Raw genomic sequence first — 13238 nt, 5'->3', positions numbered from 1 at the left:
TGTTGTTGTTGCTTTTGCTAAACGAAAAAGTGTGTGGGGGGGGAGGGGGGCGGGACATTTATATAGATTGTCCCCCGGCGTTGAAAAGTGAGGGGAACGTGTCCCCCGCCCCCCACCGATCGACGCCCATGCTTGAAATTCTTGAATCAATGTGATGTAGGCCTAGTTATATTTTACAAAGGGACGGCCATAGTGTAACAAATACTCTCTCTCTCTCTCTCTCCCCCCCCCCCCCCACGTCTGTCTCCTTTTTTACACAGCAGAAAAGTGAGTGGGGTTATAGCCCCTTGTTTCGCGGCCCATGTTCTATTCTCATTATTTTTATCCAAATTAAATTTTAATGATAAAAACATTACCAAAAAAAAGAGAAAAAGAAAGAACCAAAATGCACATAAATGCCGGCTTATACATGCATATTTTAGATTACAATAACATTTTATCGTATAATACATTTATAAAACATAGTGAACTATTTATTATCCACGTCTGATAATTTAAAATAGTGATTACAGTGAAACAATTCAAAATATCAATTGCAGCTGTCCTTGGCGGACCCCAAAATTAATCATGCTGAATCCGAATCATCGTTTGCCACCGAATTCTTGTGGGAGGAGTAAGCGCGATTCTTTCAACAGCAACATATGACAGTCAAAGGCGGGTTATCAATAAGCGGAACAGCTCCAAACAACCACTGCGTCAGTGGTAGTTGCCGGTTATTATAAGCCGATTTACTTTAGCTGGAAAGCGACACACATAATGTCATGAATATCGTTTGCCTTTGTATAACAAGGCAGCTAGTTTCCAAGATCGCTACAATGCTTTTATTAGTGAACATTTCGATACTGGCTTCCAGACCGAAATAGCGATAGAGAGACATGTACACGCGACCTTCGCCGGTGAGTTTATAACGGGTTTTCACACACCGTTGATTGATTGTAAGTTCGTCTGCGTTGTGAAAACGTAGCATCACAGTGGAGAGGTGCAATCGACAGGCGTGTGTGTGCAAAAAAGTAGGAAAGTCATATGGATAAACGAAAGTGGTTCTGATATTGGAATTTCATAACCAGCTAAAGAAGAAAACAACCGGAGATATATTCAAGATGGCGATCACAGAAGATACAAACACCCATAACAGTGCGGTCCAATTTAAGGTCTCAAAGGACACCGAAACAGAAGGTGTTGAGCTCACAACATCTCCTTCTAAGACTGGGAACAAATCTGCAAACATATATATTCGCAGGCGTCCTGCACTCTTTGAACGAGCGTCAAAAAGTTGGTGGGACCCCAAGTTTGATTCCAAGATCTTAGAAGATCACTTATGGAAAAGTTATTTTCCCCAGACCCGGAGACGTTTCCAATATACTCTGATATTCGTTGCCATTGCTTGCATAGCTTGGATAATATTTTTTACTTCTATGCAAGAGGAACATTGGAAACAATTCACAGCAGGTTCTGGAGCTTTATTTGTAATAGTAGTTCTGATAACTTTGTTCACCAAGACGAGGTTTTATGAAAGGTTCTACCTTCTGACATCAATAGTGTTTACACTCATTATTTCAGGTGTGCTGCTAACACCATTTGCATTCCATGATCGTAACTTGTCAACTGTAGCTACCTTTGCAGGGTCAATTGAAGTTTTGCTTTTGATTTACACTTTTATTCCAATGCCTTTATTTGCTGCAGTAATTGTTGGGATAACCTTTTCAGTTGGATATGAAACGGTTCTTAATGTTCACAAGGTAAAGGACAATGTATGGAATTCATATGAGATCATCATTGCAAAGATTCTGCTGCATCTATGCATCCATCTGATTGGCATCCATATCTTTACAATGTCTCAGGTGCGAAGGAGAAGTACATTTTGGAAGATTGGTCAGTCTGCCATAGCGAGAAGGGACCTGCAGATAGAGAAACAGCTGAAGGAAAAGATGATCCATTCTTTGATGCCTCCATCAGTTGCAGCTGATGTGATGCGTTCCCGAGAAGACAAGGATGACAACAGTGACGAACTGGCAGATGGCCGTAAAAAACGTAAAGGCAAGAGGGACAAGGGAGAGATTATTTTTAGACCTTTCAACATGAACAAAATGAGCAATGTCAGCATTCTCTTTGCAGACATTGTTGGCTTCACCAAGATGAGCTCAAACAAAACAGCTGAACATTTGGTAGGCCTGCTCAATGACCTCTTTGGACGATTTGACAAACTGTGCACCCAGTCTGGATGTGAAAAGATCAGTACCTTAGGAGACTGTTACTACTGTGTCTGTGGATGTCCAGAACAACGAGAAGATCATGCGAGGTGCTGTGTCGAAATGGGCCTGGGTATGATCAAAGCCATCAAGGAGTTTGATTATGAAAACAATGAATCTGTAAACATGCGTGTTGGGGTTCACACAGGCACTGTACTTTGTGGAATTGTAGGTACCAGACGTTTCAAGTTTGATGTATGGTCAAATGATGTCACATTGGCCAACATAATGGAGTCCACAGGTCAGCCTGGAATGGTACATATTTCCGATCCTACATATCGGTTTCTGAAAGATGAATATGAAGTTTCTTCAGGGGAAGATGTGGAAGGTAATTATTTTTTTTTTATGTTCTTTATAAAATTTCATTAGCTTAGCCAGCAAAAATGTATTATGCCACCAACTGATGTAGATGATCACAAACAAATGCTCATTTAGCATATATATATATATATATATAGCAAAAAAAACTCCAGCTTTACAACATGAGGGCTAGCACTGCCACTTATCAAATTGGCTAATTGCAAAGTTGGTAAACAATTGACAAATTTGATTTTAATTTGGCAAAATAATTTCATGTTATGATTGATATTTAGTTTGGGAAAAATGTGTGTGTTTGCAATTTTTTTAACTATAAAAGATAATTTGGTGACATTTTCTACTCCACACAACTAGCCCCGAAAATGCTGGCATGTCTTGTATCTTTAACATGAGTAAAATCAAGCCGAACAAAATCATTCTCTTGAAATAGTGCTTGGTGAGAATTCACAAGAAATACCAAATAAAATTTGTAATTTTTTTTAATTTCGAGGTGATCAAATTGCCAATCATCCCAAACTTTCCATGTGAGTGTGAAGAGGATGCGAGTGATCGATGTTGTCATTGCTCCTTGAGCAGCACCTAAATATAAGTGTCATTTTTGTCTATACTGGTATATAACTGTGCCCAGATTCTTTTTTCACTGCATCTCAAGTTATTTTTAGTTATGTGCTTGGTCCTTAGTTGGGACTCACCTTGTCCATTAGCAAACTGTTAATTTTGTTGAAAATGGTTGCAACATTTAGTCTTTGGTTTGAAAAAAAGCCCACAAGCCTCATACACACACATTTGCTTGTACATACATGTTTGGTATGGCTGTCATTCTTTTGTTGCAGGCCTGGTGAGTTAATTATGTCAGTGATCGGTACCCTTGAATACTGTTCATTCAAAGATTGATTACATTAAATACATTTGCTTAGTGACAAAAGGGTTATCTATGTAGATCTGTAGGTTGTATCAAATGATGATAATCTGATACAAACTATAATATCAGAGAGTTCAAGGTTTCTCTATGTGAGCTCCTGTATAATGCGCCTCATACGTTTGACATTTATGTAGGTCAGGGGAATCCCTTTGCAGGGGAGTGTGGTTTGCATTTTTACACAAACATGTAGAAGATGATTCATTTGTTCCCTCATCAAATTTCATATAGTAAACGTAAATGTATGTAATTAACAGCGAAGCAATATGTACATGAGTTAATGTGCATTAACATTATGAAAGCAAAAAATAATTTCGTTCTTCATAGATTTCAATGAAATTAGTAGTTCAAACCAGGCATGTTTTTAATCATTGTAAAGTCCTAAACCTGCCTCAGTTTCATACAGTACATATATAATTTTCCACGAGAATCAGTCCAGTATATTCCTGTTAACTCTCAACAAATTAATAGAAATAAAGATATTTTAAAGAATTTAATACGGTTACAAATGTTTTGTCGGTAAAATTCTTGCCTCTCATATATTTCATGGATGTTTTGCACAGAGAAATCTAAACTGTTATTTTAATATGTACTTGCATCAAATTAGCTAGCCCAACAACTCTAGAAAATGTAGAATTCTGCCAACCACTGAGTAGGCAAAAATTTCTGCTGTAATATGATTTAAATAAATACCTTTTCATTGATCATTTTCAAGGTTGTTGATCAATACAAATATTTCACACATTAAGCGTTAATACACACACTACAGTAAGAAACCTGACAGTACCCTGAAACATTTCAAATTCTAGTAAATTCCACCTAAGAATTTAAGTATTATGCTTTTGGATACTTTGTTATCGATTTGACATTTTGTTCATGTCACATATATATCAATTTCATATTTGAGCCTTTTACTATTTTGCCATGCTTTCGAAATCATGGAATTTGCAGATTGAATATGCAAAAAAACACCCCAAAATACCCAATAGAAAAAATTCTGCATCTGTTGTTGCATATATACTCACTGATGTCTTGGTAATAAATGTTGTCATCATTACTAAATATAATCTTAACGGTATCAGTTTTCTGTAGACATGGAATCACTTAAGTTGCAATATCTCTAATAGAATTTGAATGGAGAAAACATCCAACAACAATAGTGATGTAGTGATATTACCAATGCTATCATTATAGGCTGGGTAAAAGATGGGGAAATACTGTTAATGTTACAGTAGCATTATGTCTACTGATACATAACTTCACCTGCAAATTATGACTGTTAATTGAAAATGTGCATAATCCAAATAACAAATTCAGGTAACTCATTTCCTTTTTGCATAAACCATGAATGGTGTCCTAAATGTTGCACAAAAAATAGGTTATCAAAAATTAGATTTGAGTGAGCAATAAACGAAATGATAATTCTTGCCTTTCTGAGGAACCTGTTCAAACTAATGGGTTAATCATTATTTTTCAATGAAGACATACATACATGTATGTATTTCTTAACCAGACTATATATTAAGCAGTCTCTGTGGTGTTGTGGTTAAGCCATCAGACATAAGACTGGTAGGTACTTGGTTCACGCCTGGTAACGGTTCCTATCCAGAGCTGGTTTTACTGACTTGATGGGTAGGTGTAAGACCTCTTCTCTCTCACTAACCAACTAACCAACTAACAATTAACCCACTGTCCTGGACAGACAGCCCAGATAGCTGAGGTTTGTGCCCAGAACAGTGTGCTTGAACATTAATTGGATATAAGCACAGAAGTATGTTGAAATGAAATGAAATTAAGCTGTTGCACAAAGTAACAACACAGGAAATGGTGGTGTGGTGTCTGAAGGAATTAGAATGCACTATTATACATATATGTGCATGATGGAATTTGAATTCATGAACTATTATACATATATGTGCATGATGGAATTTGAATTCATGAACTATTATACATATATGTGCATGATGGAATTTGAATTCATGAACTATTATACATACATGTGCATGATGGAATTTGAATTCATGAACTATTATACATACGTGTGCATGATGCAGTTTTTGATTTCAAGAGATAATTGTTCTGTCAGTCAGGTCTAGCTTTGCTGAATTACACTATTCGTATAATACACACCAATGATTGACATCTTGTTCATCACCATCTGTCTTGGTATAGCAGATGTAATAAATTACATATATTTATGTTGACCCAGTTATTGCCATCAAAGTGTGCATACATAGACACACCTGCAGTGTTAAAGAACTGATCAGGTTTTGGTACCACAGTGACATATTTTCCTTTATATGGTCAGTACATAGGTTTAACTTAAAATGTGTTAGTTGCCAGCTGTGTATTTAAACTGAATTTGAAGTGAATGGATTTCACCATAAATTTACCAAATTGGTATTTTAAATATATTTGTTCATCACATGATGCTGAATGATGCTGAAAAAGGTGACTCTCAAAAGACTTTCGCTAAAAAGCATTTATAAACATGGTATAAACCTGACATGTATGCACAATTATCAATGAATAGTTTGAAAGAAAGAAAGAAATGTTTTATTTAACGATGCACTTAACACATTTTATTTATGGTTATATGGCGTCAGACATATGGTTAAAGACCACACAGATTTTGAGAGGAAACCCGCTGTTGCCACGACATGGGCTACTCTTTCCGATTAGCAGCAATGGATCTTTTATTTGCGCTTCCCACAGGCAGGATAGCACAAACCATAGCCTTTGTTGAACCAGTTATGGATCACTGGTCGGTGTAAGTGGTTTACACCTACCCATTGAGCCTTGCGGAGCACTCACTCAGGGTTTGGAGTCGGTATCTGAATTAAAAATCCCATGCCTCGACTGGGATCCGAACCCAGTACCTACCAGCCTGTAGACCAATGGCCTAACCACGATGCCACCAAAGCCGGTATGAATAGTTTGATGCAGCCATTCAGTTAAATACATCGTTGTTTCTTTGTCTATAGATATACTTAATGAGAAAATTTGTGAGATTGCACATATTTATCCAGGCATTTTGCAGTAATTGAACATAAGCCCATTCCCAAAAGCAAGTGGCATTGAAAATTCCAAATTTAATGTGTAAATATTTTTGTAATTGTGTCTTCTTTTAATTTAATTTAATAATGGTATATTGCGTCATTCAATGACTTGGAAAAAAACATCCCATTTGTGATTAAATCTTGCTAATTTTTCCAATCCCATCAGACAGGAGACGCAGCTGAAAAATGCTGGATAAATCCCTGGGATGTTATAAAGCAGAAGAGAATTTGATAAACACAGTGTTTGATGGCCATAGTGACTTACTTAAAATTATCATGAAGACATCTTAGTTCTGCCGTTTTATTTTTATCTTTCCCATTTGTTGTCTTGTAGCAATGTGTTTGAATGTTATTGGCATGAATGAATGAATGATCATGTCTTTGTATTTACTTGCAGATAATTAATGATTGATTGTATCATAGTTTTTGTTTGACGTCAGGATTGGCCAGGTCCGCCATTCCATGTAAACTATACATCAGAGTTTAGAATATCAGTAAGCTCTACAAATATAATTTCTGTTAAGAAGGATACAGTAAATGGGTACAAAGGAATTAAAAAAAATTCATGAAGATTTTGACTCTGGACAACAATTTGAATATTGATTAATTAATATTTAGTTTTCCTAGTTTGTAGTACCTCATCAAATGCAAGTTGAAGTCATTTTCATGCATATCAACTTTTTTTGGTCATGTGTGTCATGTTCATTAAGGCAGTTTTTAAAATATTAATTAACTCACCATTTATGGATAAGCCTCCGTATGAACAGACAGATGTACTTAAAGCTTTCATTTCATAAAAAATAACTTGTATATGCAAAACTTTATCATGAAACGACATGAATATGATTTCACTGGCTTAGGAAGTGTGTGTGGGCACTTTGTAGCAGCAGCGATGGTTTTTATATATTTATACATGTATTTATATATATTCAAAGCACCAGTTCTCAGTCACAATTAATTCCTCAGCAACGTGTTTTGACTAAAGCATACAGCGATTTGATGTCTTTATTAAATCAAATACAGCACTTATATAAATTACTAGCAGATATAATAGATTTGCCTGAACATTTAGTGTGGAAATGTTTTGAAAATATGACATGAAGTCACAATGGAATGTTTGTGTGTTTAAATACTGGGCTTTTTTCAAACTACGGATTGGATTATTCTTACAAATCCAGGTTAATCACCATTGTCTTAAAAACTAATAGTGGAGCCAAAAATATAATCAAATATGTATATTATATAATATTTATGGAAACCCTTCCATCTCATACAAAATGATTTTTGTCTTCTTGGTGTATCATTTAAGTTTTAGGGTGATTCCTAATAAGCTTTTTTTTCTTTAAATATTGAATATTGAAAAAAGAAGAAGTTTGTTTTGTTTAACAACACCACTAGAGCACATTTGATTTATTAGTCATGAGCTATTGGATGTAAAAAAAGTTGGTAATTTTGACATGTATAGTCTTAGAGAGGAAGCTTGCTACATTTTCCATTAGAATGAAGGGATCTTTTATATGTACCATCCCACATACAGGATAGCACATACCACAGCCTTTGATATACCACTGGCTGGAACGAAAAATAGTCCAATGGGCCACCGATGGGGATCGATCCTAGATTTACCTTGCTTTACCACTGTGCTACATCCTGCCCCTTGGTTAATTCTTACATGTAGATGCAGTGAATTTGAGCACACATTTAAAATTTTAAAAAAATATATATGTGTATGTGTATGTAATATATCAAGGTTTTATTTCTAAAATTTGACTTGGCACCCATGGCTTTGACATTGGGAATTTTAACGTTATTTTACCTAACATAGGGAATTTTCAGTTTCATTTCAAAAACATCTTATTAAGCTAAGTTAAGAGTTAAAAAAGTAATGCTATACATGTACTTGTGTTGATCTACTGTGCATTACAAAATATTATTGTGGAGGGAAGGTTTGTCAAGTGAATGAGATTTACATTCACATTGGGAATTGTTTACTACAAACTTGGGAATAAAAAACATGGCCTCTCGAGAATGGTGGGGAATGATGTCCATTATCAGAGTCTAGAAACATAGGTGATAAAACCCTGTATATATATATATTGTTTTTTTATCCAGCTTAAACCATGCATGTTTGCATTTTATTTTTGTCAACCACAAAGTGCATTTGGGCTTGGAGTTAGTCTCCAGAGTAGCTAGATAGCTGTGGATAACCTGCGGAAGTGGTAGCTTCTAATTGATTTACCTGGTAAAAGGTTCGCTCCATTATACCAAGTATTGTGTGATGTTTACCTGTGAACAGCTGCAGATTCAACAGGTTAAGTAAACTCATAAATGTGTTGAATTTCATTATAGATTGATAGTATATTGAATCTATGATAAACATGGCCATGTACAAATAGATGTGTGATTTGGATGAAGGCATCGACACATATGAAGCCGGATGGTGGCGACAGTGGCACCAGGTGTTTGGAAATATTTACTGTTGTACTGGTCAGCAATTCAAGGCCACCTTGGTGCCGCCTGTGTGAAAGAAAGGAATGTTTATGATAGCACACAACTTTACAATTTCAATTAGTTTGTATGGCAAATCTTATTCATGAACCTTCTCATTGATAAGATAGCACAACATATACCATGACCTTTTGATATTCTTCATGCAGTTGTGGAACACTGATTGGAATGGTCCTTGTACACTTAAGCATTTATTACATACATAAAGATAGGAGCACAATGTTGTTGTTTACCTATCCAGTTTATAACACAAACACACTATTATGCAATACAAACTAGGAAGTAAAACATACAAAGCAGAAAGAAAGTGTATGGTTTCAAGAGCTAGCAGTCGACCTTTTTAACGAGAATGGATGTTTTATCTATATTTAGTGACCTAAATACTCTTGTAAAGTTGTATGTTTGTAGATATATGTCAGTTGTTAAGCAAGATTACCTTTTTAATTTAACCTTACAAGTTTTATATGCAGGGATCGATTTTGGCCCACGACACTACGGCTATTGCCGTAGGTGCCCTTGTTACTGGACGCAGTGCCCCGATAAATTGGACTGTGTCCACGGCCATAAGTAGTTCTTATAAGTAGTGGTTGCCTTCCTTGTATGCCCTAGTGCCCTTCTCATGCCTGGTACCAACTAAATTGAACTTTGCAGCATTTGTCACTTGACGTGTATTCGTCCATAAGAACAGAAATCCAAAGAAATTATTGCCGACTCTCAGACACGCAATTTCAATGGGCGTAGCCATATTGTTATTGTTTACAAGCCACAGATCCGAGAACCACGTGGTCGCCGAGAAGTAACTGCGCAGTCGCTCTATAAAGACTGTTCTGCGCAGGGAAGATCACGTGGGAGAAAAGGCGAAATAGACTGCTATTGCTTTAATAATAATCATTTATTGAATTAATGGACTTTTTAGTATTAAAATTTTGAAATATAAATATTTATATGTCAGGACTAAATATTTTCTTCTGCCCTCAGGTCAAAAGGGTATAAATTATAAAATAAAGTATTTCCCTAAAAGAGGGAGTTTTTGATTGAGCAATTGATTGGCTCCAAAATAAAAACAATACCGGCTACAAGGGAATTACAAAGCCAAGATCTAAAAGCGATAATGGGAGAGACGCACTTTTTTATAGGACGTTTCACAGTGACGCCACACGTCGAGTCACGTGATTGACTGAAGCCATTTGGCTGGCAAAACACTGTAAACTGGCTGTATTGCTGTGTATTTCAAGTTTTTTTTCAAAATATAAAGAGTAAATCTTGTTATAAAAAAGGGGAAAATGAAGATAAACTGTAGTGAATTGCCAGTTTGAATCAAAATTTGAAAAACCTATTACAATTAGTTTTCAAATTTTGCTAAAATCAACGATTTACTACCGTTTTTCTTCTGTTTCGCTTACAGTTTTAGTCTTAGAATTACTCGTTTGTTGAGAGAAAAATCATCACTTACTTTATTTCATTCATTGTGTGTCCTGTGGAATGGAACCTCATCTCTCACTCGCATCAGTGAAAACTTTACAGAAAGTGGCCTTGGTGCCCTACCCTTGAAAGAAATGTTGCCCTTGGTGCCCTGCCCACTGGCCTTGGTGCCCCAAAAATGTCCTCAAACCCAAAGCCAAAATGGCCGTGCCCTGAATTTTTTTTAATTCTACCCCTGTATATGTATGCATATATATATATATATATATATATATATATATATATATATATATATATATATATATATATATATATATATTATAGTCTTTAAAAAAATAATCTACACTTAAACCATAGCATGACTTCACAGCTATGGATTAATGTGGTCTTTTCTGGGTGACCCATTAGATACATCACGATGTGTAAAGACACATACATACATGTACAGGATTCTGTGTATTAACTCACTATGACATGTACATGATGTAGGTTGTTACCTAGTTGATTAATAATATGCTGTACAAAGCAAGTGTGACTAATAATATTTGTTTTCCTCAAAATGTTTTCTAATACCGGCAGTGTAAAAAAACAACAGCAAAAAACCTCTTGTCTTCTTTTAACGTCATGGTCATGAATAACATACACGGTGCCAGTTTCACAGTTTGTGTGGGTAATTAAAGAGACACTTTAACTAGTAGACATAAAAAAAATGTGCATGTGAAAATAAAAGAAAGAAAATAAAGTCAAGTTTAACATTTCGAAGGAAATACTCTAAATGTTTGAAAATTGGCTAAATCAAAACTTCTTCCATTGTGAACCCTGTGTTAGGGAAATCAGGCCTTGACCGTAACTTTTTTCAGTGGTTGCCCACCGGCATACCAGGTTATAAAATCTGGTAGCCCTCGGTAAGAATTGGTAACACCATAATTTTAATAAATTTAAAAAAAGACAAAAAAACACCTAAATAATTTATTTTAATTTTATTTTAGGTGTGTTTTTTTTTTAGGTCTTGTTGATTGCTGAGTAACAGATTTATACAAAAACAAGTCTAGTAGCCTGGCGGACTACTGGGTTTAGATATCTGGTAGCCCGAGCAACAAATTGGTATCCAAAACATCCCGGCCTAACGACTGGCCTCGGTGGCGTCGTGGTAGGCCATCAGTCAACAGGCTGGTAGGTACTGGGTTCGGATCCCAGTCGAGGTATGGGATTTTTAATCCAGATACCAACTCCAAACCCTGAGTGAGTGCTCCACAAGGCTCAATGGGTAGGTGTAAACCACTTGCACTGACCAGTGATCCATAACTGGTTCAACAAAGGCCATGGTTTGTGCTATCCTGCCTGTGTGAAGCGCAAATAAAAGATCCCTTGCTGCTAATCAGAAGAGTAGCCCATGTAGTGGGGACAGCGGGTTTCCTCTCAAAATCTGTGTGGTCCTTAACCATATGTCTGACGCCATATAACCGTAAATAAAATGTGTTGAGTGCATCATTAAATAAAACATTTCTTTCTTTCCCGGCCTAACGTTAAGGTCGAGCCCTGGAAATGTATTGAAACTATATTTACAGCTTGCCATAAGTAGATGCAGACAGAGAGAGAGAAAATATGTATTTGTTTTTATGTGTTTATCTTAAACTATAATCGTTCATTTAAAATAAAAACACATGCAATTATATGTACATTCATTCAAGTACATTCACATCATTTATGTATTGTTATGACATATATATATATCTGTTTGGAAAATGTTTCTAGTTTGACTTTCTCCTAATTTCCACCTGTCTGATAAATGTTCCATTTGCCACTGAAAGCACATTAAAGTCTGATCCCAGTTTATCCTTCAATATGGAAAGGAAATAAATCTTCATCTAATAGCACCCGAGAGCATTGTTTCATCAAGCGCCGTATGATGTCTAGACATGAAAGGGAACCCATTGATGTCGTAAAGACTAATCCTTTTGATTAACAGCTGCAGGTCATTCATGTGGTGTTCTCCGCAAACAGGACAGGGCATACCATAGCATTTGAAATACCAGATCTTAATAGATCATTGATCAGGTAAATCAGGCCTTTGACTGTGTGGCTATTCAACATTGATACTGGAGACTATATAATTACCCAAAACTAATTTTGTTATTAGAAGTTTAGTACACATGTACTGATTACTAAAAGTTTAATATGAACACACTGGAATGCACAGATATGCATGCACAATTCATGAACATTAAAAGTTTGAATTTTTCATTTTATGTGCCCAGGGCTTCTAGAATTTTTATAAAATCCACTAGCCATGGGATCAGTGATTTAAAAAATTTACTAGCCACGATTAAAAACTCACTAGCCCTACTTTACTTGAAGTTAATACAAGTTTACTAAATAATAGTAATAATAATAAATAATAATAATCAGATATGTCACCTAAAGAGGGAGATAGAGCTTAAAAATACTAACATTGGTGGGTTGGGATGAGTGCTGAATATTCATATTTACAAAATAAACTTAACTGCAACATTTGACCCAATAAATATCACTAGCCCAACATTGAATATCTCTAGCCATGGGAGTGGGGCTACTATAATCTAGAATCCCTCACTGTGCCAGAATTTATGTCCTAAAATATGAATGGACTAACCCAGGATTGAGATCTGTGGTCTGCAACATAAACTGTAAATACAGAACCTGAGATTTATTTCAGAGCAGTATTAAATTAAAATGTAACACATTCATGAGCTATATATACATACAGCAGATGAGATAATCATA

General features: G+C 35.7%; 1 protein-coding gene across 3 annotated transcripts in view; it reads left to right on the top strand.

The window, feature by feature from the left end:
- The first annotated feature begins 691 nt into the window (after positions 1-691).
- LOC121375216 (adenylate cyclase type 9-like) overlaps positions 692-13238 on the top strand; it is a 72325-nt gene continuing 59778 nt past the window's right edge. For all 3 annotated transcript variants that reach the window (XM_041502526.1, XM_041502524.1, XM_041502525.1), the window contains exon 1: positions 692-2577. In XM_041502526.1, coding sequence (XP_041358460.1) covers positions 1101-2577 — 1477 coding nt within the window. In that variant the 5' untranslated portion in view covers positions 692-1100. The remainder of the gene's footprint in view (positions 2578-13238) is intronic.

This window comes from Gigantopelta aegis, chromosome 6 (assembly GCF_016097555.1).
Source record: "Gigantopelta aegis isolate Gae_Host chromosome 6, Gae_host_genome, whole genome shotgun sequence".
NCBI classification, from domain to species: domain Eukaryota; kingdom Metazoa; phylum Mollusca; class Gastropoda; order Neomphalida; family Peltospiridae; genus Gigantopelta; species Gigantopelta aegis.
Note: the sequence above shows the minus strand (reverse complement) of the source record. Positions and strands in the feature narration are given on the sequence as shown.